The 25,977-nt window shown below is 36.5% G+C and overlaps 1 protein-coding gene across 1 annotated transcript in view; it reads left to right on the top strand.

The window, feature by feature from the left end:
- ANO2 (anoctamin 2) overlaps positions 1–25,977 on the top strand; it is a 200,160-nt gene that overhangs the window by 145,230 nt on the left and 28,953 nt on the right. Inside the window, exons 16-19 of the mRNA XM_084508867.1 lie at positions 13,480–13,554; positions 19,588–19,789; positions 23,796–23,907; positions 25,272–25,329. Coding sequence (XP_084364993.1) covers positions 13,480–13,554; positions 19,588–19,789; positions 23,796–23,907; positions 25,272–25,329 — 447 coding nt within the window. The remainder of the gene's footprint in view (positions 1–13,479; positions 13,555–19,587; positions 19,790–23,795; positions 23,908–25,271; positions 25,330–25,977) is intronic.

Raw genomic sequence — 25,977 nt, 5'->3', positions numbered from 1 at the left:
GGGGCCCTTCCCAAACATGGGGCAGCTTCTAGATCTTTCTCACAGAAACCACCCCTATAGCCCCCTGCTACCAAAACCTTGCCACGTAAACCCACTACAATGTTTTAAACCATTAAATTTTTCCCTATTTGTAAGTGTAACACTTGTATAAAAGACCACCATTTCTATTCTCTCTAGATTCATTTTCAGGCTGTAACCCATTGCTCCAAAAATTTATTTAACAACACTTTTTCTCTGTTGAGCATTATTACTGTTTCTAATTATATTCCTAGTTGTATTGGCATTAACTTGTCCTACTCAAATCTCTCAGTTTCATGCTTTTATTTGTACTTCTCAAAACCCCAGTATTTAAATTTCTATCCTCTTCATTATTCACAGCATCTCCTAATTTAGTATCATCTTCAAACTCAATTGACATGACTTTCAGAATTATTATTATGTTTAATATAGTACAAACTGTACTGATGTCTGACTAGATACCACATTCCAGTTTCATGCGTAGATTGTCACTGCTTCCAACTCTTTCATTTTTCTGGTGTGTGACTCCATTTACACAACAAATTTATTTTGTCAATACACCTACTTCTTTTTTTGTTAATGATAGTAAAGAATCAGAAAGCATTTTCAAGAGAATCAAATGTTAAACATTGTTTTCCACTTTTTCTAATACTGCCTGCTTGCTTTATATAAAATGGGTCTAAGCAATTTCAAGGCATCTTTCAGTAGATCCACATTTTATTGCCGACTACAAACAAAACTATTTTAAAAATGCAAATGAGATGGGATGCTGGTAGGAAGTAGCTTCATAGAGATTTTTGTGTGTTTTCTATGTGTTTTTGACATGTATGTACTACTTGAGAAATACTACCTAGTTCAGTCTATTATATGGATATTTGTCATTTTCCTGCTTGGAAATCAGAAAGTATTTGGAATTAGAGTGCAAGGATCTTTTGCTCTCCATCTAGAAGATTTTCTAACAATCTTGTATGAATTTAGTGGAAAGCAGTTAAGATGTGCTTGTCAGTCAGCATAGGTCTGATTTCTCCACTCCCTTGTTTTGTAAAGAAACAAACAACAACAATAACAAACAACAAACAATAGCACACAAAAACAAAACAAAACAAAACAATAAAAAAAACACATGACCAGGCATTGTAATTTGGTGGTTTGAAACTCCAGCTATGGGTATACTGGGAAGTATTGTACTTCATGAGAAATGGCGGATGTTTTTATAATATTCGAAATGGATATAATTTACAAAAATAACTTTATTGTTGAATTTACATTTTGGAAAATTTAAAATAGATAGCAAAACTGATGGTTCTAATTCCCCGAAGTCACAGTCCTCAAAAGTCTACAGATAATGCTAATAGTACAAGAATGTATATCTCATTACTTTTCCAGATCCATGAATCAGTGATTTCTGCCTTTGCCTTCCAGTATTTCATTGATATCTCTTTCTTATTAGTCTGTACTCTTCCACCTTGTATAGGGTTTTGGGAGGAGGTTGTATGTGTGTTGGAGGACACAGAGATATTCATTACAGATATCATTATTATAGACTTTCTTTAATAGACATATTATAGACTTTCTTTGTAAACAGCCAACAGAAATATTCTTCTTAGTCACAGGCTCAAAAGAAGAGCCTCATTGGACTCTGGAAGTGCCTCTTTCTACAATGACTGCAGAGGTAAAAATTAGTCCCGTTATACTGAAGCTAGGCTCTGTGAATGCCTTTTTCCTTCATTCTCCTTCAATCTGTGTAATGCATTTGCTGTCTCTGTTTCCCACCTCCTGGTACTTGCAAATTTTGTGTGCTCACAGCAAGGTGATGTATATATAATATAGAGATAAGTCAAAAACAGAACACTGATAAATTTCACTGTCCATCTTTAAACAGCCAGGTAGAAAGTGCAAGCACAGGTCTCCTGTACATCTGAAATATTTTCATTTTGGAGCAACCTTTGATAGAGATAAAGGTTGCTTTGTTCTTGTTCCTCTCCCTATTCTACCAGCTGTCCATTAATTGGTTGTTTACACAGAACTGTTCTGTGTACATTGTCCATATATTTATGTGAAAAGTTTGCCTTTATAAATTGTGTTCAAGAGTGAATTGTCAATTTTTATAGCATATTCAAATGTTAGAATATAAACTTCATTAACATTTTACAGATGGTAATAAAAGCTTTAGACTCAGGGAAAGAATCTAGAATAACCACACCCCCTTTTGTTTCCTTTCCTTCTTGAATGTTTCATTGTCAATTTATAATCTTACTGAGGTTTACACCACCTCACTCTGCTGCACTTGGTGCAATCATTCACAGGTTGTGTAAACTAAATTTGAAATTGCAACCAAAGGAAAATCGTAATGTTTCATGTGCCTTTTTCTCCAAATTGGTGCTCAGATAAATAACTTCACATGGTGTAAGATGATGTAGAATCTCATTTTAAGTGTGCTTTTCTGAAGCCTTGGGGTGAGATTTTGCTCTGCTGAAGTCACTGGAAGCTTTATGAAACCAACTGAGTTCATGGGAGCAAGAATTTCAGACTTGATCCTTCAATCTGTTCTTATATGTCTCAGGACACTGGCCCAGAGTTGGGCCGGACTAACATATAGAAAGAAAAGACATCTTTCTTTAGAGGTTAGCACTAAATACCTCTCATCCAGAGCTGAAATCATATGCTGAGTTAAATTTTTGAATTGTGTTCCCCTCTCTTTAATGGAACTAATACATGCAGTTTTGTGAAGTAACAAGACTATTAAATGTTACTAAGAGACTCCCACATAAATAATTGTAATTTGAGCTTTGCAAATTGCAAAATTGCCAACTGGCTTAGTTCCATAGGGCCCAAGTTAAGCAACTTGTTACAGTGTATAATGGTGATGAATGAGTGATTTTATAGATAAATTTCAGGTAAACTATTATCTGTCTCAGGTGAACAGACTTGCAGTTGCACAAGATAACATCATTTTGAGCCTTTTTTTAATTCTAGAGGGAGATACCTCAATTGTTGAGTAGAGAGAGATACCTCAGTTGGGTATCTGATTGTATGACTGATGCCCTTTAAAAGTATATATACAGAGAAGATACTCCTGTACTTAAAATAATATTACAGAGAGAGACTGTTTTAAAACCACAGTTGGTATTAAAATGCTAATTACTTATGTAGACTAATACAAAGTTATTTTTATACTGAAAAATTATGCTGGGTAAATTGTTCTAAAATGTGCTGCATTTATTGCTCAAAAACCTTGTCTATCAGATGTTTACAATTTACATGAGAAGGCGTGAGCCTGTGATTGAATATTAGAGTACTGGATTTCAGGGTACTAACTGGTTGCAAATCCAGTTAATTCCAGGACAAAGTAAAGTAGTGAGTATTGCTGATAAATGATTTTTTTTTCAAAACCACTCATTTTTTCACTCTTTGTTTAATGTGCTTGATAGGTCTGTGTCTAGTCAATATCAAAGTAAATTAAATCAACCTAATTATGTAAATTAAGATAGGCACATGTTTGTTCAGTAACTGTTTTCCTTGACTCTACCTGTAACTGTATTTGTGTAAGTATATTTTAAATCCATGTGTAGCATTTCATTATCTTTGAGATAGTTCAGGAATAAAAGTTAAAAATAAAGAAAAAAGAAAAAAGAAAAAAGAAAAAAGAAAAAAGAAAAAAGAAAAAAGAAAAAAGAAAAAAAGAAAAAAGAAAAAAGAAAAAAGAAAAAAGAAAAAAGAAAAAAAAATAGAGCAGGTGACAGAATATCCTATTGTGCCATGAACTGAATTTGTGGCATTTCACTGCAGTCTTCCCTATGATAAACTTGTGTACCATTGTCAGTCAGTTGTTTTGGAAATCTCACCAGATGTCTAAGTGTATTTGTACATCTGGCCCTTTGTCTTCTCTGGATCAGGCTCACTATGATATATTAATCATCTTTGAAAAGAATTGATAAACAATGGATATTTATGACTACAGATGTATCCATATTGTTTGTGTAAATTTTCTGGTAATGTTCTGAATGGCTTCAAGTTTACATAAATAGTTCATTCTTGTAAAGCCATATGTAAAACTGTCATCTTAAAAAAAAAATGCTGCCAGTTCTCACTCAAACCATATAAAAATATCACAAAATTGATTTTAAACACTGATATGACTGAACACCTTACTGCCATTTACACAATAATGATCACAATATGCTACAATCCACTAGAAACCTTAAGATAACTATCAAAAGCAAAGTGAGTTTCAAATACAGCACAACAAGGAACCATTTTTATTTCTGAATAAACTAAAGTGAGTTAAATTAAACAAGTTTAGCCTTATAAACTTAAATCACAGTGACAGCAGACCTTCAGCCTTTTTTTGAGTATTTTTAAGCAAATGATAAAACTTGAAACACTCCCCTGAAACTACTTCAAGGAGCACTGATTTCTCATCTTTGAAATTAAGGTAGGATTTTCAGTGATGTTGCCATATGGGTATCCAATTCTGAGGTCTTCTAACCCTACATGTCTACATATCCTACAGCTAATAGGTATCTCCTAGGTACATACAATTGCTGGAGATGGAAAATCAGTAAGATATCTTGTTGGCATGTTGCAGTTTACCCTCATTCCAAAAGAACTATCATGGTTGGTAAAATGGCCACATTCACCATACCTTGGAGTAGAACATTGCTAATATATTTCTTCTGTGAACTGTAGCTCATATTTTAGTTCTAATTTAATGATCAGAGCTAGCTTTTATCCAGGTATTCATTGCATGCATGTGATATAATGTATATAGACATACATACTCACACGCTTATATTTGTGTATATATGTGTGTCTCTCTCTGTCTATACACACTACTTGGTACTTTTGAGAATGTTCAGAAGAAAGTTGTTAAGACCGGTAAGGACTAGGAAGTATTTGGATTAGTTGATCCTTTCTTCCATTCTGTCAGTGCATCTGCAGTGTTAACAGAAAAGAAGCTTGTGTCTTCTTTTCTACCAGGCTTCTTTGTGCTTCATGACTGGAAGTATGATCCTCACCTATCATGGTATATGTCTGTTCCTTTGGAAGGCATATACATATACATATCTTGAGGCACAGGACCTTGGCCACTCCCACATCCTTTCATAAAATCTGTAATGTGTAAACCACATGAGTGGCCCATGTCAGGGCAGGTCTGTAGCCTGTGGGAGATTTGTTTCCAAGCACATCGAAGAGGAAGAAACACAGTTGTAGGCTTGACTGATTGACTAAATTCTGACTAAGTGGCCTAAGCTAGCAGAAAAGCCAAGAGGATCCCTAATCACCATCTGTAAGACCCTAGAGCCAAGCCCAAAACTCTGCCAGTAGATGCTGGCAAACTTGCAGCTAAATGCCAAGATTGGAAGATGAAGATAGGCAAATTCAGCCTGGAAATAAGCCACACATTTTCAACAGCAAGGATAATTAGCATTTGGAATGACCTAATAAGTGTCGTGACTGACTGTTCTTCACAGAAATGTTCAAGTTATGATTAGAAATTTGCTAAAAAGAAGGTTAATTAAACCACATTTATTAGCCTCATAGCAAAAATTATGCGAAGAAAGTTCTTTGGTTACAAAGGAAACTAAGACTGGATGCTTAATAATAGCTTTGTTTAGTCTTAAATTCCATTAATTTCACAGAACTGAGTATCAGTACTGAGACTTGCACACTTAGCTCACTCTTCTGTATTGCTACCACACATAATTTGGGATGTATCCATTAAGACCCACTGAAAGCTATTAGAGTGTTAGTACTATTCTGCATGTTTCAAAGACAGATAAAGTTTTTTAAGGTCTTGAAGTCCTTCAGCTGACTCCAAACAAGTCTTGTCTGTTCATTTTTCCATGTTCAAGACCAACAGAAAACACTACTCAAAACCAGATATCTTTACTGCTAAAATCTCCTTAATTGCTTTTTAGATAAGAATACAAAATGATCTTCTCTTCTGTAATGAGCCTTAAAATGAAAGCATGATGGGATTGATTCAGACTGGGGTAGGCACAGACACAGGCTTATAGTCAGGGTGGCAACAGTTCTGTCTTTCCTCTCAGAAGTCTGGGAACCCTAGTACAGGATGGAACAGCCCCATGAAACTGTATAGTTTCCTAGATTACATTGTTGGCCACTGCAAGATTCCAGGAATATTGGTGTGCCTTAATTATGCCTCCTTTTGTGTTATCACCCTGCCATGTACTGTTTTCAAAAACTGCCTGCACTGCACTGGATCTTAGCTTCTTTTAACCTCCAAATAGCTCAGAAGTATCTCTTTTTCCTTGCTGTCACCTTATTTATTTATTTATTTTGTCCAAAAGGGATGCTTTACAGGGATGCATTATTTATGCTTTATTTCAGAAGAACCTTTAAGGGATGCTTTACAGGGATGCTTTATTTATGTTTTATTTCAGAAGAACCTTTTTTTTTTTTTTTTTTTCCATATCTTGAGCCTGCGATACACATGTAGTGTTTTGGGTGTTACTCATATATTGATGAGGGCCAGATGGGATCCACCTAAGGATATTGAGGGAGCTGTCAGAGTGCTTGCCAAGTCACTTTCCATCATTTATCAGCAGTCCTAGCTATCAGGGAGGTCCCAGTTGACTGGCAGATAACAAATGTGATGTTCATCTACAAGAAGGGCCAGAAGGAAGATACAGAAAACTACAGGCCTGGTCTGACCTTGGTGCTGGGGAAGCTCATGGAGCTGATTATCTTGAGCACCATCACATGTCACACACAGGACAAACAGGTGACCAGGCCCAGTCAGCATGGTTTTACAGAAGGCTGTTTGACTAACCTGATATTCTTCTATGACAAGGTGACACAGTTTGTGGATGAAGAAAAGGCTGTGGATGTTGTCTACCTGGACTTCAGTAAAGCTTTTGATACTGTTTCCCACAGCATTCTCCTGGAGAAACTGACTACTCACAGCTAGGATGGGTGTACGCTTTCTGGGTAAAAAACTATCTGTGTGGCTGGGTCTTTGCAGATGACATCAAGTGGTGTACAAGTGTTAATCTGCTTGATCAGGTGACCAAGAAGGCCAACAACATCCTGGCTTGTATCAGAAAGTGTGGCCAGCAGGACGAGGGAAGTGATTGTCCCTCTGTTCTCAGCACACTGAATACAGTGTTCAGTTTTGGGCCCCTCATTACAATAAGGACACCAGGGTGCTGGAGCGTGTCCATAGACGGGCAACAAAACTGGCGAAGGGTCTAGAGAACAAGTCTTATGAGGAGTGGCTGAGAGAGTTGGGGTTGTTTAACCTGGAGAAAGCAAGGCCCATGGGAGGCCTCATCGCTCTCTACAACTTCCCCAAGGAGGTCGTAATGAGGTGGAAGATGGTTTCTTCTCCCATGCCAAAAGCAATAGGATAAGTGTAAATGGCCTCAAGTTGTGGCAGGGGAGTCTTAGGTTGGATATTAGGAAAAATATTCTTCACTGATGTCGTGGTTTAACCCGGCTGGCAGCTAAACACCATGCAGCCGTTCGCTCACCCTCCCCCCTCCCTCTCTGGGACGGGGGAGAGAAATGGAAAGTGAAGCCCGTGAGTTGAGATGAAGACAGTTTAATAAGACAGGAAAATAATAATAACAAAATAATAATAACAATAATAATAATAATAATAATACAATGGTGATAATAGGAAAGTAATAATAATATGTACAAACAAGTGATGCACAATGCAATTGCTCACCACCCGCTGACTGATGCCCAGCCTAACCCCGAGCAGTCCGGCCCCCTCCCCCCAGCTAGCCACCCCTATATATTGTTTAGCATGACGTCAGATGGTATGGAATACCCCTTTGGCTAGTTTGGGTCACCTGTCCTGGGTCTGTCCCCTCCCAGCTCTTACTGCACCCCCAGCCTGCCTGTTGGCAGGACAGAGCGAAAGGCTGAGATGTCCTTGGCTTGGTATAAGCACTGCTCTGCAACAATTAAAACATCGGGGTGTTATCAGCACTCTTCTCATCCTAAGCCAAAACACAGCATTCCACCAGCTACTAGGAAGAAAATTAATTCTGTTCTAACTGAAACCAGGACAACTGAAAAGGTTGTGCAGCACTGGAATAGGCTGTCCAGGGAAGTGGTTGAGTTGCCATCCCTGGAGGTATGTAAAAGATGTGTAGATGTGGTGCCTGGGGACACAGTTTAATGGTATACTTGGCAGTGCTAGGTTAACAGTTGGACATGATGATCTGAGAGGTCTCTTCTAAACTAAATGATCCTATGACTCTAAGAACTGTATTTGATGCCACAGTTCTTATTACTAAATGCTCATTTTGACACTTTTTTATTTTTACACAGTTTAAATGTTTTGTTTCTATTAAGAAAAGTGCTCATATAAGAATGGCATTTATTTGTTTGATGCTTCCTGGGTGTACTTAGAGATGAACTTCTGGATTTTGTCATGAAGAATATAATTTTACAGCATTTTACTGTTTCTGGCTGTTCAAGACCTTATGAAGCCAAGAGAGAGGTGTCCTGGATTCTGTTCTTCCTTGAGTATCTTTTACTAAGTTCCACTCAATTACTGCAGCCTTGAGTAAGTCCAGTGAAGTCATTCAGGTTGCCCAGGTGCAATTGAGTGAACAGCCTGAACTGCAAAACTAGAGTTACTAAGCAGGATGCAAAAGAAATAAAGTATGTTGCTTTACTCCCTGAGTGCGGAATGAACTGGCATGGCTGATAGTTAGAAACACCTGTTTTGAGGAGTTTTTTTCTTGTGGGAAAATATAAGTAAATAACTGAAATAGTTGTGATCTGAGCAAACTGGCTGTGGTCTGATTCACAGAGAAACATAGAACTATTTTTGCAAAGCTCCTTGGTGTTGTCCAAGTGCAGTATATTTCCAGGCTTCCAAAGCTCAGAGGCCCACCTGAGGATGCAGAGCTGCCCATGTTGGATCTTAGCCAACTTAGGTAACTCATAAGTATATAAATCATCCTGCAAAACCTAGATAGTGCTTGAATACAACTGCAAATAGAGCATTGTATTCAAAGTATCTGATGGAAAGATTTTTAAATTTATCTATTGGCTTGTCTTGCTTACCACAGAACCATAAGCTGCATTGAAAAGTTTTCTGTCTTCATGTAAATATTTCCCTGCAATAGAGTTTCCCTTGGGTAATGTGCCAGTGTGACATATCTGCCATTGAGATTGTTACTTGAGTGATCAGGTTCAAAGTATTATGTCAGCAATTATATGCACCTCTTAAACTGCTCCAAACAGATAACTTGCCTATTTGGATGAGTTTTCATTAACCTTCAGGTAAACTTTTCTGCCCTTGTCTAAAATCCAAGAAATGTTACGTAATTAATGTTATTCACTAGAATGGGATATGTGCTATATCCTATGAGAAATCTACCAATAAATTCAACGAGTTTAGAATAAAACATAGGTACTAGCTGCAATGTTTAAGTGTAACACTGATTACAGACAAAGTGTTCTTGATAATTCACAGTACAGTCTTTTAACTGCTAGATGGCACTATTGCCAGAGAGTAAAATCAGGTGTAATATAAAATACCAAGAGAATTTACAGAGTTGGATTTTTTTGCAAGAGCTATATCAGAAAGTAGTATTCTGCTGCCTACTACATTGATCATCATTCCAGAATTTGGTATTGCTATTTCTGCCCTGCATGCTAAGTAACTCAATATTTTCATCCAGCTTCTTCTTACTTCTCATAATGCCATTATATCTCAGACATGTTCATTTCTCCCTTTGGCTTGGTGCTATAGAGGATGGCAAATTCATGAAAATGTTGTATAACATTTAGAAAGCTCATGCATGAAAGAGAAAGCTGATCAGGTGGTATACCGACCTTCTCTTCCTTCCTTTATCTACTTGTACTTTGTCAAGTACAAGTACTTTACACCCACCCTTCTTCCTCATTTCCACCTTTGTGTCCTCTGTTACAAGAAGAGACTGAGAAAACACTTTCAGTGTCTTTCATTCCACTCTGAATGAGAACTGTATTCAACCTGCATTGCCTTGCTCAGTATTCAAAAGCAAATATGATATTCCTTATGCTGTTGCACCCATGTCATAGATGTACTGGGCATAGGTGTCAAAGTGTTGGCAGTGGGGCGCTGCAGAGGTGGCCTCTGAGGAGAGGCCAGGGACTGCCTCTTACTGGACATAGCTGGTTTCAGCCTCTTCCAACACAGCTACAGTAAGAGACAGTTGAGGCCATCAGCGAAATTCTTGGCACATCAGAAAGAAAGTTTTTAGGAAAGGGTAAAATGCTACAGAGTCAGAGGATAGAGAGTGAATATATATATATATATATATATATATGATAAATAGCTCTGTTAGCACTAAACTGAGAGAAGACAGAAGCAGAGGAGGTGCTCCAGCCACTGGAGCAGGTATGATGTTGTAGTTTGTGGAAAGTACCATGCCATATCAGATAACTGAACTGCAAACTGTGGAAAATACCCTGCTGAAGCAGGTGGCTGTTTTCTGAAGGAGTTTCACCCCATGGGATGACCCCACACTGGAGAAGAGAGAAAGTATGAGGAGGAAGGAGCAGCAGAGAGGAGCTGTTATGGATGGATCCCATAGTCCCCTTTTCACATCCTTCCTGCACCACTTGGAGAGGCATGTAGAGGAGAAAAGAATGAAGATGATCCTGGGAAGAAGGGTGGAGGGGTGATGTTTTTAGTTTTGTTTGTTTTGCACCATCCAAATCTATTTTAATTGATGATAAATAGAATTAATTTTTCCCAAGTCTACTCTGCTTTGCTGTAATGGTAACCGACAGGTGATCTCCCTGTATTTATCTCAACCTACAGGCTTTTTCATCTTACTTTCTCCCCCCATTCTGTTGAGGAGGATGGACAGCGAGCTTATGTCAATCCCCCAAAACAGAAAGGACTATATTCTTCATGTTCAGCAAGGCAGTATATTTGGGACACAATCATACATGTATGCCATTTAGTTATCTCCAGTAATAAATTGAAATGTAAAGAGTTAATTATCCTTTTAAATCTTTATTCCAGGAACTTATTTTACTGAAGATATCAGGAACAAAGTGCTTTTGGAAACCAGAGATTTATTTAAAACAAGTATTCAGGTGCTAAACCTAGTGTTTCCAAAATGGATGGTGGCACTAAGTGCCTATACACCTAGCACTTTTCTGAGGACATACAGTCTGATAACTGGAGTTATCAGACCTTAGACAGGTCTAATATTTGGACCCTTAATTGGGTTAAACCTAATGTCTCTTAATACCTAGAAATGCAGGCTTAGGTACACTTTAACTTCTGATTCTCATCTCTAAAAGTACTTGCCAATCATTTCTGTTTCCCTAGTTTTTCTCCTTCCTTCTTGCATCTATCCAGGTTTGTATTTGTATTACTTAGAAAAAAAAAAAAAAAAAAAAAAGAAACAAAACAAAACAAAAAAACACAGGAGGAGCAAATAGGGCAAATAGAGGTTTTGGCTATTTTTTCATAATGGACAACTGCTTCTTAAGGTATTCCAAAAGGCTGAGATATTAACGGGAGTCTTTCAGCATGTGATGTTTTTCTTGACTTGGAAAGTCAGTAGATCTTGTCTGTACCTAACTACAAACTACAGTAAATATCTAACATCACCAGACATATTGAGCAAGGAAAACAAAACAAAAGAAATCAAAACAACCAAGCAAACAAACAAACAAACAAACAAAAGCTTGAAAACTTTAGCCATTTTGCCACTCATAATTTGGGGAGCACAATTCATGATATGTGAATACTTGAGCTTAATATTATGATTTCTCATCCTCCAACATTCCTACTGCTAGAGAGATTTTTGAATTAGTTTTCTTCAATATTTTTTTTTGGCTCTTCCTGGACCTTTTGCATAAATCACAATTTTCTCCTTCTACTTCTGTATGGTTATAAAATATATATATTTGTTTTCTTTTAACCATTTTGGCTAACATCAACTCATTTTCCTGTTTTGCTTCTCTACTGTTTTTCCCATAGTGAAATTGTTAGACATATTGTCCCTTAGCCCCAGTCAAAGTATAGTAACTTAGAACTTCGCTATGTCCTGTATAATTGCTGAGTGGTAGATGCCAAAATGAAATGAAATGCATCTGTGCTTTCACATAAATGCTTTTTAAAGCAACTTTCCAGCTAAATGGTTGACTCCATTAATTCTGTATGTAGTCTTTATGTACTCTATACATTGGGCCAAATTATTGATGCTTCTGCTTGGCGTTGCTATGATCTTGTCCTGCCAGCATCCTCCCAAGGGATACATGCTTAATTTGTCTGAACTGTTGAGCTGAGAGGGTGTGGTGAACAACTACTCACTTGCTTGAGGTACCATCAAAATGGTAATGGTTGTGTAGTAAGTCTTCAGCCTAATTCCACATTTCAGTAAACTCCATGAGAAAATCTATGAGTACATTTCTATAATTAGAATATAATACTGTACTATTGGCACTTTGGGAAAGCTTTTTACAGAGGCATAATACTTCTAGATTTTTATTTTTATCTGAGGACAATCACACAGTAGAAATGGTTCATTTGAAACTTTTGACCTGAATTCTAATCCAATATAATTAATTTAAATTCAGAACAACTCTGGGTTAACTCCAGTGTAAATGGAGTCCATGGCATAGCAATGGTCGTTCAGAGAGATGCAAACAGCAGCTCGCTCTGAGTCCTTAGTTAATTTGATTATATAAATTTTGTTTCGTTTAAACAAAGTAATGGCTTTTTATTATTTTAAGAACCCTATTTTGAGAGGAAGGAATTGTATTTCTTATATAAACCCATTTTCAAATGTCTTCTTTAGATGTGCACATTGCTAGAGATGGGGTAGGAAGGGTAAAAGCATACTATATTTTACTGATCACAGTTGCTTTAAATTGTTCAGTAAAGAGGACAATTTCATTTGCACATGAAGAAAACAAGGTTGGCAGCAAAAATTACAGAGGAGGTTTGCCTTTGTAATTTTTCTGTTCTATACACCAAGTACCAGGAGAAAGATTGGGATGTCATTGCAAGAATGACCTTAGTGGCCACATTCAGCTAATGTAGCCATTAGACAAAAATCTGTGTTTTATGGTCATAAGCATTATTTTTATGCTTTCTGTTGAGGACTATTCTTCTGAAGTTTTGCAAGAAGGACTTTAAAATGAATGGTTGTATCTTCAAGGCTTAATCCTGATACTATGAAATTTAGAAACACTTAGATACATTTTTTCAAATATTGAAATCATAGTTACTTTTTTTTTTAATTATTTTTCAGACATTTTGTTTATAGTCTTATTTACCATCTTACCCTCTCTTTTTCTCACCTTAAAATAGCAGTGTTCTAAATCTTCTCATTATCTTCAGTTCTATAACAGGAGTACTGGAATTGAGAACATTTTTTTTCACTAACAGATCTTACTAACTCTAATATTTCCTCTTGCACACTTCCATAAAATTTGTTACTTTATCTTTGTGTTTTGTCACAGGATGAAAAGGACAAGCTGACTTGGAATGACCGTATACCTGGATATGCAGCAAACTGTGGACTGATTTTATTCATGGTAAAGTAATCTGTATATCTCCAGATTTATTAGGTGTGAGAAACTTTGTGATGAGCTTCTTTAATTCAATCTTGAATTAATGCTCTCAAAGATGCTAAAAATCTGCAGAAAGCTACAGTAGTATCCTACATTTCATGAGAAATATGTCTCCTACCAGGAAGACTCATAGAGTTCAAAGTCTATCTCCAACTTTATCCTCTTTTTCCAAAGACTGCTTATGGGAGGACTGTTGGCTAGATGACTTGCTGTAATAAGAGCATCTTGTTGGTAGATGCCACCTCTCCACAGGACTTGTGTTCCATCCTCCATTATCTGATAAACGGAAGCCCACTCTCTATTTGTTTGCATGAACGGTACTCAGTATGTTCTGTGAGACTGATATTTAGAAGCATTAAGCCTACTGAACAAGTGATGTATAGGTGAAATAAACATGCTGCTGTGAAGTATTTGTCCAATACATGTGCAGTGATGGACTATACTGTAGTCATGTAAGACTGTGGCATTCTGGGAACAAGAATAAGGTGTGCAGGTCAGGCTACTATAAAGTGTGGACACCATTCTCCTAGAGAAATTTTTAACAGCAAGCTGCTAGACTTTGTAAGAAGCAACAGGAAAGCCTGCCTAAGAAGCCTTACATTACTTTGTCAAGGATCCCATTATCCTTCTAGATATAGAAATTACTGAATGAAAGCATGTGTTCACATCCAGAGGCAGTATAAAATGGCAGTGAAATGTGTCTGTTTGTACCACATGAACCTATGACCTGAGAAACTTACTCAGGGACTAATTAAAATAAATAAATAAATAAATAAATAAATTCTTTGTATTTCTAATTTACTATACTTTGCATATACTACAACACATATCCTGTGAGTATTTAATTCATTTTTTTTAATGTTTTACGATCATATTCAAGCCAAATTCATGCTTGCATATTTATAAATATGTATATATATATGTGTGTGTGTGTATATAATGTATAAAGGACTAGGGAAGTGATTGTCTCCTGTACTCAGCTCTGATGAGGCCATACCCTGAATACTGTTTTAATTTGGGGGCCCTTTGCTACAAGAAAGATATCAAGGTACTGGACCATGTCCAAGGAAGGGCAACAAAGCCGGTGAAGGGTCTAGAGAACAAGACTTAGAAGGAGTGGTTAGGGAGTTGGGGTTGTTTAACCAGGAAAAAGAGGCCCGTGGGAGACCTTGTCACTCCCTACAGCTACCTCAAAGGTTGTAGTGAGGTGGATGTCAGTCTCTTCTCCCAAGTAACAAGTGAAAGGACAAGAGGAAATAGTGTCAAGTTGTGCCAGGGCAGGTTTACATGTAAGTTTTCTACTGCAGGTGCTTATGTCTTGCTAATGCTCAACGTATTCTAGAAAAATAATTGCGGACACCATTACAAAAGGTGAAAGCTAGCAGAGTTTCTCTAGTCACTATCAAGAGCTGAAGAACTAGAGCTTTACATTGCACCTTTATAACTCTTTCTGAAATGGTGCAGTAAGCAGGGGCAGAAATATATAGGCTATGACTCAGGAAAGCACATTAAAATCATGCTTAAGGGAGACTTTAACATGGTTAAAGTTGAGAGCACCACATAAGCACTCTACCTGCAAAAGAATGACTTGTTAAAGTTAAATAAGGTCTACATGTATATGCTTAATTCTAGCCTGTATTACCATTTTGCTGGTAACATTTGAACTGGTTTTGAGACTTTAAATCTCAGAACTTGTAACTTTTCAATTTTGATGCTTTTTCTTCTTGACCTTTTTTTCTTCATTAGCCAAAAAAGGAAAACATTTTACAGAAATAAGCATGATGTTCCAATGATTCTAATCCAAATATGTGAAAACCTGCACAAAAATTAAGGCTTATAATAAAATGCAAATGATTTTCAGTTATCTGTGCAGAGAAGAAAAATACCCTGCTTTAAGCAAGGTCCCAGATGATGCCACTCAGAAGTTCTGCCTAAAAAGCAAATGATTGCTTAGGCCTCAGGAAGACAGCAGTCACTCAAAATTTTGTAAACACATGCAACTGTATATGAGTGATATACCTAGTATGTATATGAAATATACCTCCCCTACTACACATACATAGTATCATGGAATCATTTAGGTTGGAAAAGACCTCTAAGATCATCTAGTTCAACCTAGCACTGCCATGTCAATCATTAAACCGCGTCACTAAGCTCTATATCTACATGTTTTTGGAAGACCTCCAAAGATGGTGATTCAACCACTTCGTTGGACAGCCAATGCTTCACAACCCTTTCAGTGGATAATTTTTTTCTTAATATCCAACCTACATGCATAAACCATGCAGGAAATTCAAGTCAATTCTTGGTGAGGGAGAGCCAGCTCCACTCTCACAAGTGAAGCTTGCAATCTGCTCTTTAGTGCATGTGACTTTTCTTTTTTTTTATGTTATATTAGTTAAACAGTGATTGGGAAAAGCCAGACTAGAAGTTTGCTTTCAGCTTGTGCAATAGAATTGCATAAAGGAAAGTAAATATGTCTCATCAATGTCTGTGCTATTATTCACACAGACTAATATTTTTGGCTGTGAGCACTATATCGATATAAATGATAAAATCTTGAGTTTATATATGAGTGTGCACATATATTCCACATAGGCACAGGAGGATCAGGAACAGATATGCACATGCACACACACACAAATGTTGCAATTTCCAGTGCTGCAGAAGTGATTGCTTAATGTTTAATACCATCTTTTCTGGGCCAATGGGATATCGCAGATAAATCCATAGGTATTTTCCCTAAAGATGCCCATACTGCAATAGAACAATGTTGTCATGTTCTGCCCCTCTCCCAAATTTACATAGGATTGTTTCCCTGATAATTCTTGAAGCTGCTAGTGGTTAAGGCTTACCTTAAGCTTTTTCTCTTTATTTTTCATTTTGTGCACTCTTAAACTCCCTTTTCAAGCAGAATATCCTTTCAAGCAGAACTGTTTGTTTGTTTGTTTGTTTTTCTTTGCTTTTCTCAGCTAGACATGCTGTTCGTTTCTTTAAAAGGGAAGGTTGAGAAAAATGATGGGTTTGGTTCTCTTGCCCAATCAATCTCCACTCCTGCTTATATTATTATTTTACATGCTTACAGATACTTTAAAATCTGGTCAGATCTCTTTTATTGTACTCAAAACCTCAGCTGACTGCATTGATTTAAGCAATCTCTTTTGAAAGGATTTTAGAATAGAACTTCACAAGTCTTTTTTGTGAATTTGCCCAGTAAGACAGATGGTAGCAGGGTCTCTAGGACAAGATGGCCATAAACAACTTCGGCTTATATGTTATTAGTAATGAAATATGTCACAGTTTATAAACTCTACACTTAGAAGGTGTATGTTGCAGCAAAGATTTCTGAGTATGTGATAAAAATGTTGGTAGCTGATACAAAAGAGTAGGATGGCATGGAGCCTTTCTTTTTGTTCCTTGTGTTTGGCTCAATCAGAATAAGGAAGAAAACGAATTAGTGTCATGGTAGAAGAGTTCATCCTGTTCTTTCTTTTGAACCCTACTGTCCTATTCCTTCCCACATGGCATAATACTTGACTCTGGAATAGTCCCACTGGGGAGCCAAAGAATTGTTCGGACATTAAATTGTTATCCTACTTGGATGAAGGTATCAGTCTAGCCCACAGGGTTTTATAGCTTCCTTCTCAGATCTAGTATGCTTTCCTGTTTGTCCTCATTCATACCAGGCTCAGTAGGTGACCTTTTCTGCAGCCAATTTTCACATCTGTTTCTAAGCAATTCAGTCTTTGACAGTATAAGTTTAAATATTTGGTGAAGAAGCTGTCTACCATAGTAAGGGATAGAACTGGCCAGATGGAAAACGGACAACCACGACAAAACCCCAAATAGGCACCTGAACAGTGTCTTTCTCATAGGGAATTTGGGCAAGAGATATATTTTCAGGAACGGGATGAATTCTATGAAGATATAGGAACCCCTCCCTCAGTGCCTGTCTGGGGGAGTGAGAGGAATGTTCTCAGTTACAGTGAGGTCCTACAAGTTTCCCTCAATTTTCTTTTGTTGCAGGATGCACAGAAAATGAAGGCTCTAAAGGAGTATTTTTCCATCTGTACCTAAGTGTATGTTAAAAAGCATCTAGGCAACTGAGGAGTTCCTGATGCCCTAGTGCTTCTGGAATACCAGAATGATACATGTGATCTTACTTTGCTGGTTTTGCTTGTCCACCAAAAGAGTGAAAATGACAAAAAAAAAAAAAAAAAAAAAAAAAAAAAAAGGAGAAAGAGGAAGAAAAAAACAATATTTGGAAAGTGATTAAGAAAAAATAATCTGTGACCCAATAAATAAATAAATAAATAAATAAATAAAAATGTGACTTCAGAGGTGAAAGGTGGATTAGATTAGTGCCAGGTGATGCTGTTTAGTTTTCTCTCATTACTGGGGAGATTATCTTCAACTGTTGTGAACAAATAGTGGGAAAGTTAAGTAATAGTTCTGATCTTTGGGTCCCTGCACCACTTCTGTCACAGTGAGAGCTGAGCAGACAGTATATTTTGTTTGTATGTTTGGTAGAGATAATGAGAAAAATAGGCAGAAAAAACAGAAAGAGCTTTCTCAACACAACAAAAACTACAAGAGGAAAGGAAATAATACTTTATGCCATTTAAAATGCTTTCATTCAAAGTGTTTCATGTTCAGTTTTTTTTTCTTTACACCAGAATTTAAATGAAAAATGTTAGCACAAAGCAAAAACTCACCAGTGATCTACATTTCATTTAAAATTAATGAAACATTTCTTTAAAAAGGCTAAACAAGTTATTTTATTTGAGATATTTTTTTATAGTTTTCTCACAAAAAGTATTTGTGAATTCTACAAGATATCTCCAGAAGTTTCTCCAAATATATATTTATATTTAATGTGTACTATTTTGCTATCAAAACAAAATATGCCTAGCTTTCTTCTTCAACCTGTAATATAACTCTGACTCTTGTTCTTGTTCTTCTGCTATAGTACCATTCATAAGACAACCTCCCCCCATATGCAGAGGTTCAATAAAGCATTGCTGGGTCATTAAAATGAACTGCTAAATTTTGTTAAACCCATGCTGTGAATCTTGGCCCCTAGGCCCACTGAAATAATTACAATGGTCTAATCTTTCACATTTAGGTAGTCTCTTTCATCTGAGGACCTCAAGATGTTTTACTTAAAATAATGAATGCACATTGGAATTCTTGCCAAAGGCAAAAATGAAAGGGAAAAATATACCTGCTCCTTTTTTCCTGCTATGGCTATGAAAATTGGCTACTTTTTATTACTGTTTAATTTAATTAATTTATTTATTTATTTTAAATCAGAACACATAGCCCTATGAAGGTCAAATTTATCTTGTGGGAAAACGACCTTTAGTAGCAGGGCTGACTTTTCTCATTTCATGGGCCAAAGCTAGCCCCTGAAGGACCTCAGGACATCACCTGATTTCTGGGGCAGAAATGTAAAGTGGAGCTCTCATAACCCATCTTTATCTTAAAACAAGAATAGTAAGGAAAACATTTATACACTTGAATTTGTGGCATTAGTTACACAAAGAGAACTGGTATCAGGGAGTAAAGCGGCACTTCTGCAGTGACTACTTCCTTGGCTGCACGTACATGTACACCATTCAGTCCAAGCCATCCGAACCTATTGCCAGGTAAAAGATCTTGAATTTGAACCTGCATTTGAAGCTGAGCTACCTGAGTTTCACCACTACTGCATGGATAATGTGCGAAGCTTTATCTGCAGAGGAAATCCACTTTCTCAGGACTTTTTATGCCAACTCATAACTCTGCTTCCATTTTCTTTATTATGTCCCTGTTAGACAGTTTTGATTTCTCAAATTTTTATTTTATTATCCCCTTTTTATTGTGTTGCTTAAGGAAATAACCACACAGTGCCAAGTCATAGATTTATATGCCAACATATAAATCAATGCTTTTGTTAAATGCTAGTATAACAATACTATCATACTTAAACTAATCATTCTGTACATTTCTTTGCAGATTATGCTGACATTTTCAGCAGTGTTTGGTGTGATCGTTTACCGAATTACTACAGCAGCAGCTTTGTCATTCAGCACACATGAGACAACCAGGTCAAATGTTCGAGTGACAGTGACCGCAACTGCTGTCATCATCAACCTCGTTGTGATACTTATACTTGATGAAATTTATGGAGCTGTTGCCAAATGGCTGACAGAAATTGGTAAAGCTATCTCACCACATTCCTCATTAGTACATTACATGTATTGACATGAGAGTATTCAAGGAAGTTCTAATAGGAATATTTCCCACTGAAGAGTGCCAGTGAAAATATTCAGGCCTATGGGGTAAGACGTTCAGACATGCCTCTGTAAACTGGGGGTCTAAGCCACAACATGCAATGTGCCACTAATAGGACTAATTAGCCTGGCCATAATGCCATGTTAATGCAGCTGTGCTAATTCCAGGATCTCAGCTGGTATTTCTGCATTGCACTGGCTCTGTGCCAAGATCCACTTATCTAGAGTTAGTTGAGAATTTTTGACCTGGTATGTATTTTGATATATAGTTTTACCTCTAGGAGCTGAAAGTCAGTGGATTGTTACAAAGATGTTGCTGGCTCTTGAAAGCAAATTCTTCCCATGCTATTTATCTGCTGTGATTTTTACAAAGTCCCTACCACTCAAACGGTTTTTCTGCTGTTATAGGGACATGCCTGGGCTGGGCTTTTCTTGTAATATTATCTGTTAGTTAGGGGGTTGATTTTTTGATGTTGTTTTATTGTAATAAGCCAGGCAATGTATACCTGAGCCTTTTAAAGGTAAGTCAGTCTTTTGACTACTAGAGAGGTTTAGACTGTTTATTTATTTATTTTTTTTAACACGAATTACGTTAAAGATGTTTACTGACAGGGCCCTAACATGAGATTCTTATATCCATTGTTAAATATTGCTTCCCATATTTTTATACATCACCTATAATTCTAGATGCTTCAAAGGCTAGGAACATGAAGTCAGTTATTCAAAACACTGAAAGTCAATCAGCAACCACAGAAGCCTATAACTGTAGTAAGTACTCTGCCTGTCAATTTTGGGGTGTCTAAACTTAGGCTTCCAAATTGGAAACTTTTTTACAATTGGAACCTGACACAGTCATTCAAAATTTTAGATTATATCCCTGTAAAGCTACAGTGATGTAAAGTTTTTTGGATCTAGCAGACTTCAGGTTAAAACCTTAGGAACTCAGGACTTCTGTTTCTTATCCTCAATTCTCAAGACAAAAGTTCACAAAAGTGAAACTACCTATTTTAGTCCTATTTTTGAAGAACACCATAAAGTAAGGTTTTTTAGTTATCATACAGGTCCAGTGCTGAATTTTTGAAATAGGTTCTGTGGCTTTACCAGTAATGAGAGCTAGGTAGTTTAGATTATATTATAAAAGTATTTGAAAGAAACAAAACCAAAGCAAAGAATTTTCAAAAAATGTCACCATATGGGGTTAATTTGTTTGTTTCTGTTTTGCATCAGGCTTTGGGCAGAATCTAGCAGCATTACATAAACACACTCTGTGCTAGTGTGTTAAGGAAGCTTGTGTTTCCTATCATTCGGGTTAAAATTGTGCCCAGATTTTCAGTTTCATACTAGTGAAAAGCTGCTAATTTCATTTGACCTGAGCAATTCTGTCCTCTGCACTTCACCTTCCCAGATGAGAAATGGCACAGTGGTTAGGGCATGACACTGCTGTGTGGAAAGAGATGAGGTTGAGACTCCTCCTCCTTGGCTGGTTCTAAGCAAAAGCTGGGAAGTGGAAGTCACTGCCATTACCTCTGTGGGACAAACACAAAAGGAAACTACCATGAGAAGGTGCAAAACTCTGAATTGTGAAAGAAACAAGAATTTCTTTCTCACTTGCAGATTATTCTCCTCCTGTCACTTTGCATTTCATTCCAGTCTTGCTAGCTTTATTTAGGCAGCATTCCTAATTAACCATGAGGTGTTTTGTTTAAGAAGAATCCAGTCTGAGTAATCTCTAGTGCTACAAATTATGTAAGATAGAAGATTCATTCACACAGCTTTCTCCAGTGCTTGGCTCAGATGCCAACTGCAATCAAACTTTTTTAAAAATTACAATGCATTCATGGTGATAAATGCTTACCTTGTGAACTTTCATTTTGCCAAGCAGAGTAAAACATACTTAATTCTCTTTTCACACTGCAGTTAATAGAAAAGCTGAGGAACATGTTTGTTGGGCTGGAGGAAAAGGTCTTGACCGCACAGGGTTCTACTTCAACACTGAACATTCTCAATACTTTGCTTGGGTGAAAAATTAAGTACATCTATAAGCACAATAATGGTGCCTATGATATCAGTTGCATTCTTTTTAGGTTCGGACTAACACATCTGCCTCTATACCTGCTGAAGCAGTACTTCAGGAAAAAAAAAAAAAAAAAGTAAGAAGACAATGGTTTTGTTATAAGTAATACAGAGAGCTAGTGCAGGATGCGTTAGGACCCACCACACCTCTTGTTGGTCCAGCAAGGTGGAACACTATTGTGCCTCTCTTACAGATCAGACCAGCAGAAGTGTGGATAATATCCTGGTATTCTCAGGTGGAATATGTTGTCTTCAGTAAGCATGTGGTGATAGACTTGATTTAGGACTCATTTTCTCACTTGTATCTCCATTAACATCAAGGAAGGATCAGTCAAATGGAGACAAAATTAAAGCTACTTGTGTTAGTGCCTTATAAAGGCAGCAATTTCTTTGGCAAACTAAGATCTATCCCACAGATGTCTCAGCTCATTCTCCACCTAGAAAGTTTCAGCTTCCCAGATTTGGAGTAGTATGCTCACAAACAACCATATATTATATGTATTGGGGTTGGGTTTTTTTGAGAGTTTTCTCTCTTGCTAGTGCATCTATTCTGGCTTGACACATTTATTGTATAGCAGAATCCACTAGCTGGAGGACACATTCTGTGCATGCCTCTATTGGTATGGTATAGTATATCTGAGAGTAGGGAGGGAGTGCAGTGTTAAGAGAGTCTGTAGAACCATATATGGTGTGCAAATTTTCATCCAGTGGCTGATCTCATCTTTGTGAGAGTTCTGTAAAAGGCAACATCCAGGGCTTTTCTCCCTCAACTTAAAAACTGAATTGCTGTTACTGGATGTTCCTGTTGCCCTGAGATTTTGTCCTGAGGATTTATCCAGCATATGGGGTCATCTACAAATTTTTCAAATCTTTTGTTGGCTTAATTAAGCATTTCTATACATGTAGATGAATGATAGCTTAGGGCTCACCAAACCGTGTGTTGGCCTTTTATGAATTTGTGGTTGAAAGGATCACAAATAATGCTGGGTTGTGGGAACTTATCAGAATGTTGCTGTTTCTTTAGGGTTTAAATAAACACCATGATTCTTTCTTTCTTTCTTTCTTTCTTTCTTTCTTTCTTTCTTTCTTTCTTTCTTTCTTTCTTTCTTTCTTTCTTTCTTTCTTTCTCTTTCTTTTTCTTTTTCTTTTTCTTTTTCTTTTTCTTTTTCTTTTTCTTTTTCTTTTTCTTTTTCTTTTTCTTTTTCTTTTTCTTTTTCTTTTTCTTTTTCTTTTTCTTTTTCTTTTTCTTTTTTCTCTCTCTCTCTTTCTCTCTTTCTTTCTCTTTTATTGCTATTTTATCAATAAATGCATAATATTAATAAAATATATTTAATAGTTTTATACATTGAATAATGTAATAGAAGTCAGAGTATTCAGAGGTCTGTGCTAAGATTTTGCAGACATAGTCTGAAGCAGAGAAAGGTCTGGCCAGGTATCTCAGCAGGAAAAGAGACAAGAAAAGATGTGAGATGTGAGGTATTTTCAGATCCAGGCAGGTTTGGGGGGGGGGGGGGGGGGGGGGCAGCTGTTGATTTTTGCCACCAACATATTGAATAGACAGCCCTTAGCAACTTGGGATAAGCTGTCAGAAGCATATCAGAGAATCAAGTTCATTAAGTTGACATTATTAATGTTTCCAACAAAGAGTCTTTAATTTCCATTTGGAAGTTTGGAATGACTCTCTGGAATCAGAAGGAGTCAGACAGTGGAGGAGTTAATGTGCATTGACAGAAATCAAAAGTATGAAAGACAAAACAATATGAATTTGAAGTTTGCAGTTTAGTGTTGTATTTGAGGATATCATGGATGTTTACATAATTACTAATTGATTTCTCTGGTTTGCTTCTTTTACCCCAGAGGTACCAAAAACGGAGAAAGCCTTTGAGGAGAGATTGATTTTGAAGGCATTCCTATTGAAGTTTGTGAATTCATATGCACCAATTTTTTATGTTGCCTTTTTTAAAGGAAGGTAGGACAAATGTCCTTTATGTATTGATATTAATGTATATAGATATGTCTATATAAGTGGATCTGTGTTCAAAAATACAGTCAAAGAATGACCTAAGTCTGGCACTGACCACCTTCACCAGCTATGACAAACATCGTAAATAGAATTGTCTTAACTTTGCTCTTGAATGGGAAGGAATGATGTTGAGTGCTGTCCTGTCTCTCTTCTAAGAAGAGCATTGTTCTGAAATGTAATTGCTTTCGTTATTTAATAAGAATAATCCACACCCAAAAAATAATTCCTTTCGGTGAAAGAAAGAAGTTGCATTTATCAACAAAAGCTATTGCTTTGATGGTGTTTTTCACATTTTAGTACATTTTTTCTGAAGCACCATTTAGCAAAAAAATATTTTTCTAATTTGTTTTAAAAATACGGAACGATTTTCCCTATCACTTTCTCCACATTTTTCACTATTTGCCCAGGTTAAATTAAGAAACAGTTACAGTCAACTGGAAGTTGAATATTTTGGCAAATGATCTGGTTGACCAAAAAGCTAATTCAGCTGTCCGGCTATATAAGTGTGACTTCCTATGGGTTCAGGTTCATTGTCTTTTGGGACCCAGTTATCCACAGTATTGCACATGCTTTTGAATGGGAAACTTAAAATGGTTGTTTGCTAAAAGTTTGGCAAAAACTTTTAAAACATCCTCTGGGTTCTGTTTCATATCATTATTCTGTTCCTTTTGGGGGCTGTAAAGTTCGTTAATCTATATACTTCACTAACCCTATTCAGCATTACTGATTTAAGAATTAATGATACATTTTACCAGCAGCTGTAAATATAGGAAGACATTAATGAAAAATATCTCCGACTTATCTTTTTAACCTATTTTTGTTGTTGTTTTATATGGCTATAATAAAGTTAATTTCACTGTTTCTCTCAGTTTAGTCATAAGAGCCTTGACTGTGTATGTGTGTGTAAGTAATGCCGTCCATTCAGGGTATTACTCAAATGCAAGAGAATGTGATTTATGATATGTGCTCCCAGTTTTGTCTGTGATCTCTACTCAAGGGAAAGAGATTTATTTTTATTTTTTTTAACACAGATTTTTTTAACAAAAATGATTTAGTTGGGATGTGGTAGAAAATATTTTGAAATCATTTTAAATAATTGAAGTTGCATAGATTTTGAGTCTATTAAACTTCATGTTGAAGCATCTAGTTCTGATATATTTTAGCTAATATGAAAACCAAACCAAACCAAACCAAACAAACAAAAAAAACAACAACAACAAAAAAAACACAGTTATATTGTTAAAGTTTTTTTTTTTTTTTTTTTTTTTTTCCATTTTTTGTTTTATTTCATGTATTGTTATTACTTTCAGATTTGTCGGCCGTCCTGGTCATTATGTATATGTGTTTGATGGCTATCGAATGGAAGAGGTAAGTACACATGAAAATAAAGCTGAAAAATCATTAACACAGAGAGATACATGTACAGTGTTTCAGTGGAATATAGGCAAAAAGGGAAAAATAGGAAATGTGTTAAGAACAAGTTTACCAATATGTTAAATTTTCAACATCAATGGACAAAATCCAAATTTTCCCTCTGCAGCAGCTGTATGTTCTCTCTTTCTGCAGTTCTAAGCACCTCACAGTCTTAGGTGAAGCATCCCAATTTCTCTGCTTTATAAATGAGCACTAATGTGCAAACATTAAATGATTTGACCAAGCCCTTGGGAAACCTATGGCAGAGCTGGAATTTGAACTTGTGTTCTTAATTTTGTAGATTACTAGAAGCTCAATGATTTTAATAGCCTAAAAAGCTATGGCCATGTTGTGCTAAACCTGTACACATTTTTTTTTTTAAATCCTTTTAACTGCTGTGGGTATTCACTTGAAAAGCAACAGACTTACTCATGGTTTTACAACAAAGCTTAAGCATAAGTCTTCGCAAGATTGAAGACTTTCTCCTCCCTTGGGAGACATCAGGTTGGAAGACTATTGGTGATATTGCATTATGTTGATTACATTGATTATATAGTAAATATTTTAAAAGGAAATGTAGTAGCCCCAGGGCACAATAAGTTA

Source organism: Aythya ferina (assembly GCF_964211825.1).
Source record: "Aythya ferina genome assembly, chromosome: 1".
Taxonomy (NCBI): domain Eukaryota; kingdom Metazoa; phylum Chordata; class Aves; order Anseriformes; family Anatidae; genus Aythya; species Aythya ferina.
The sequence above is the reverse complement of the archived record's forward strand: the minus strand, read 5'-3'. Positions and strand labels throughout refer to the sequence as shown.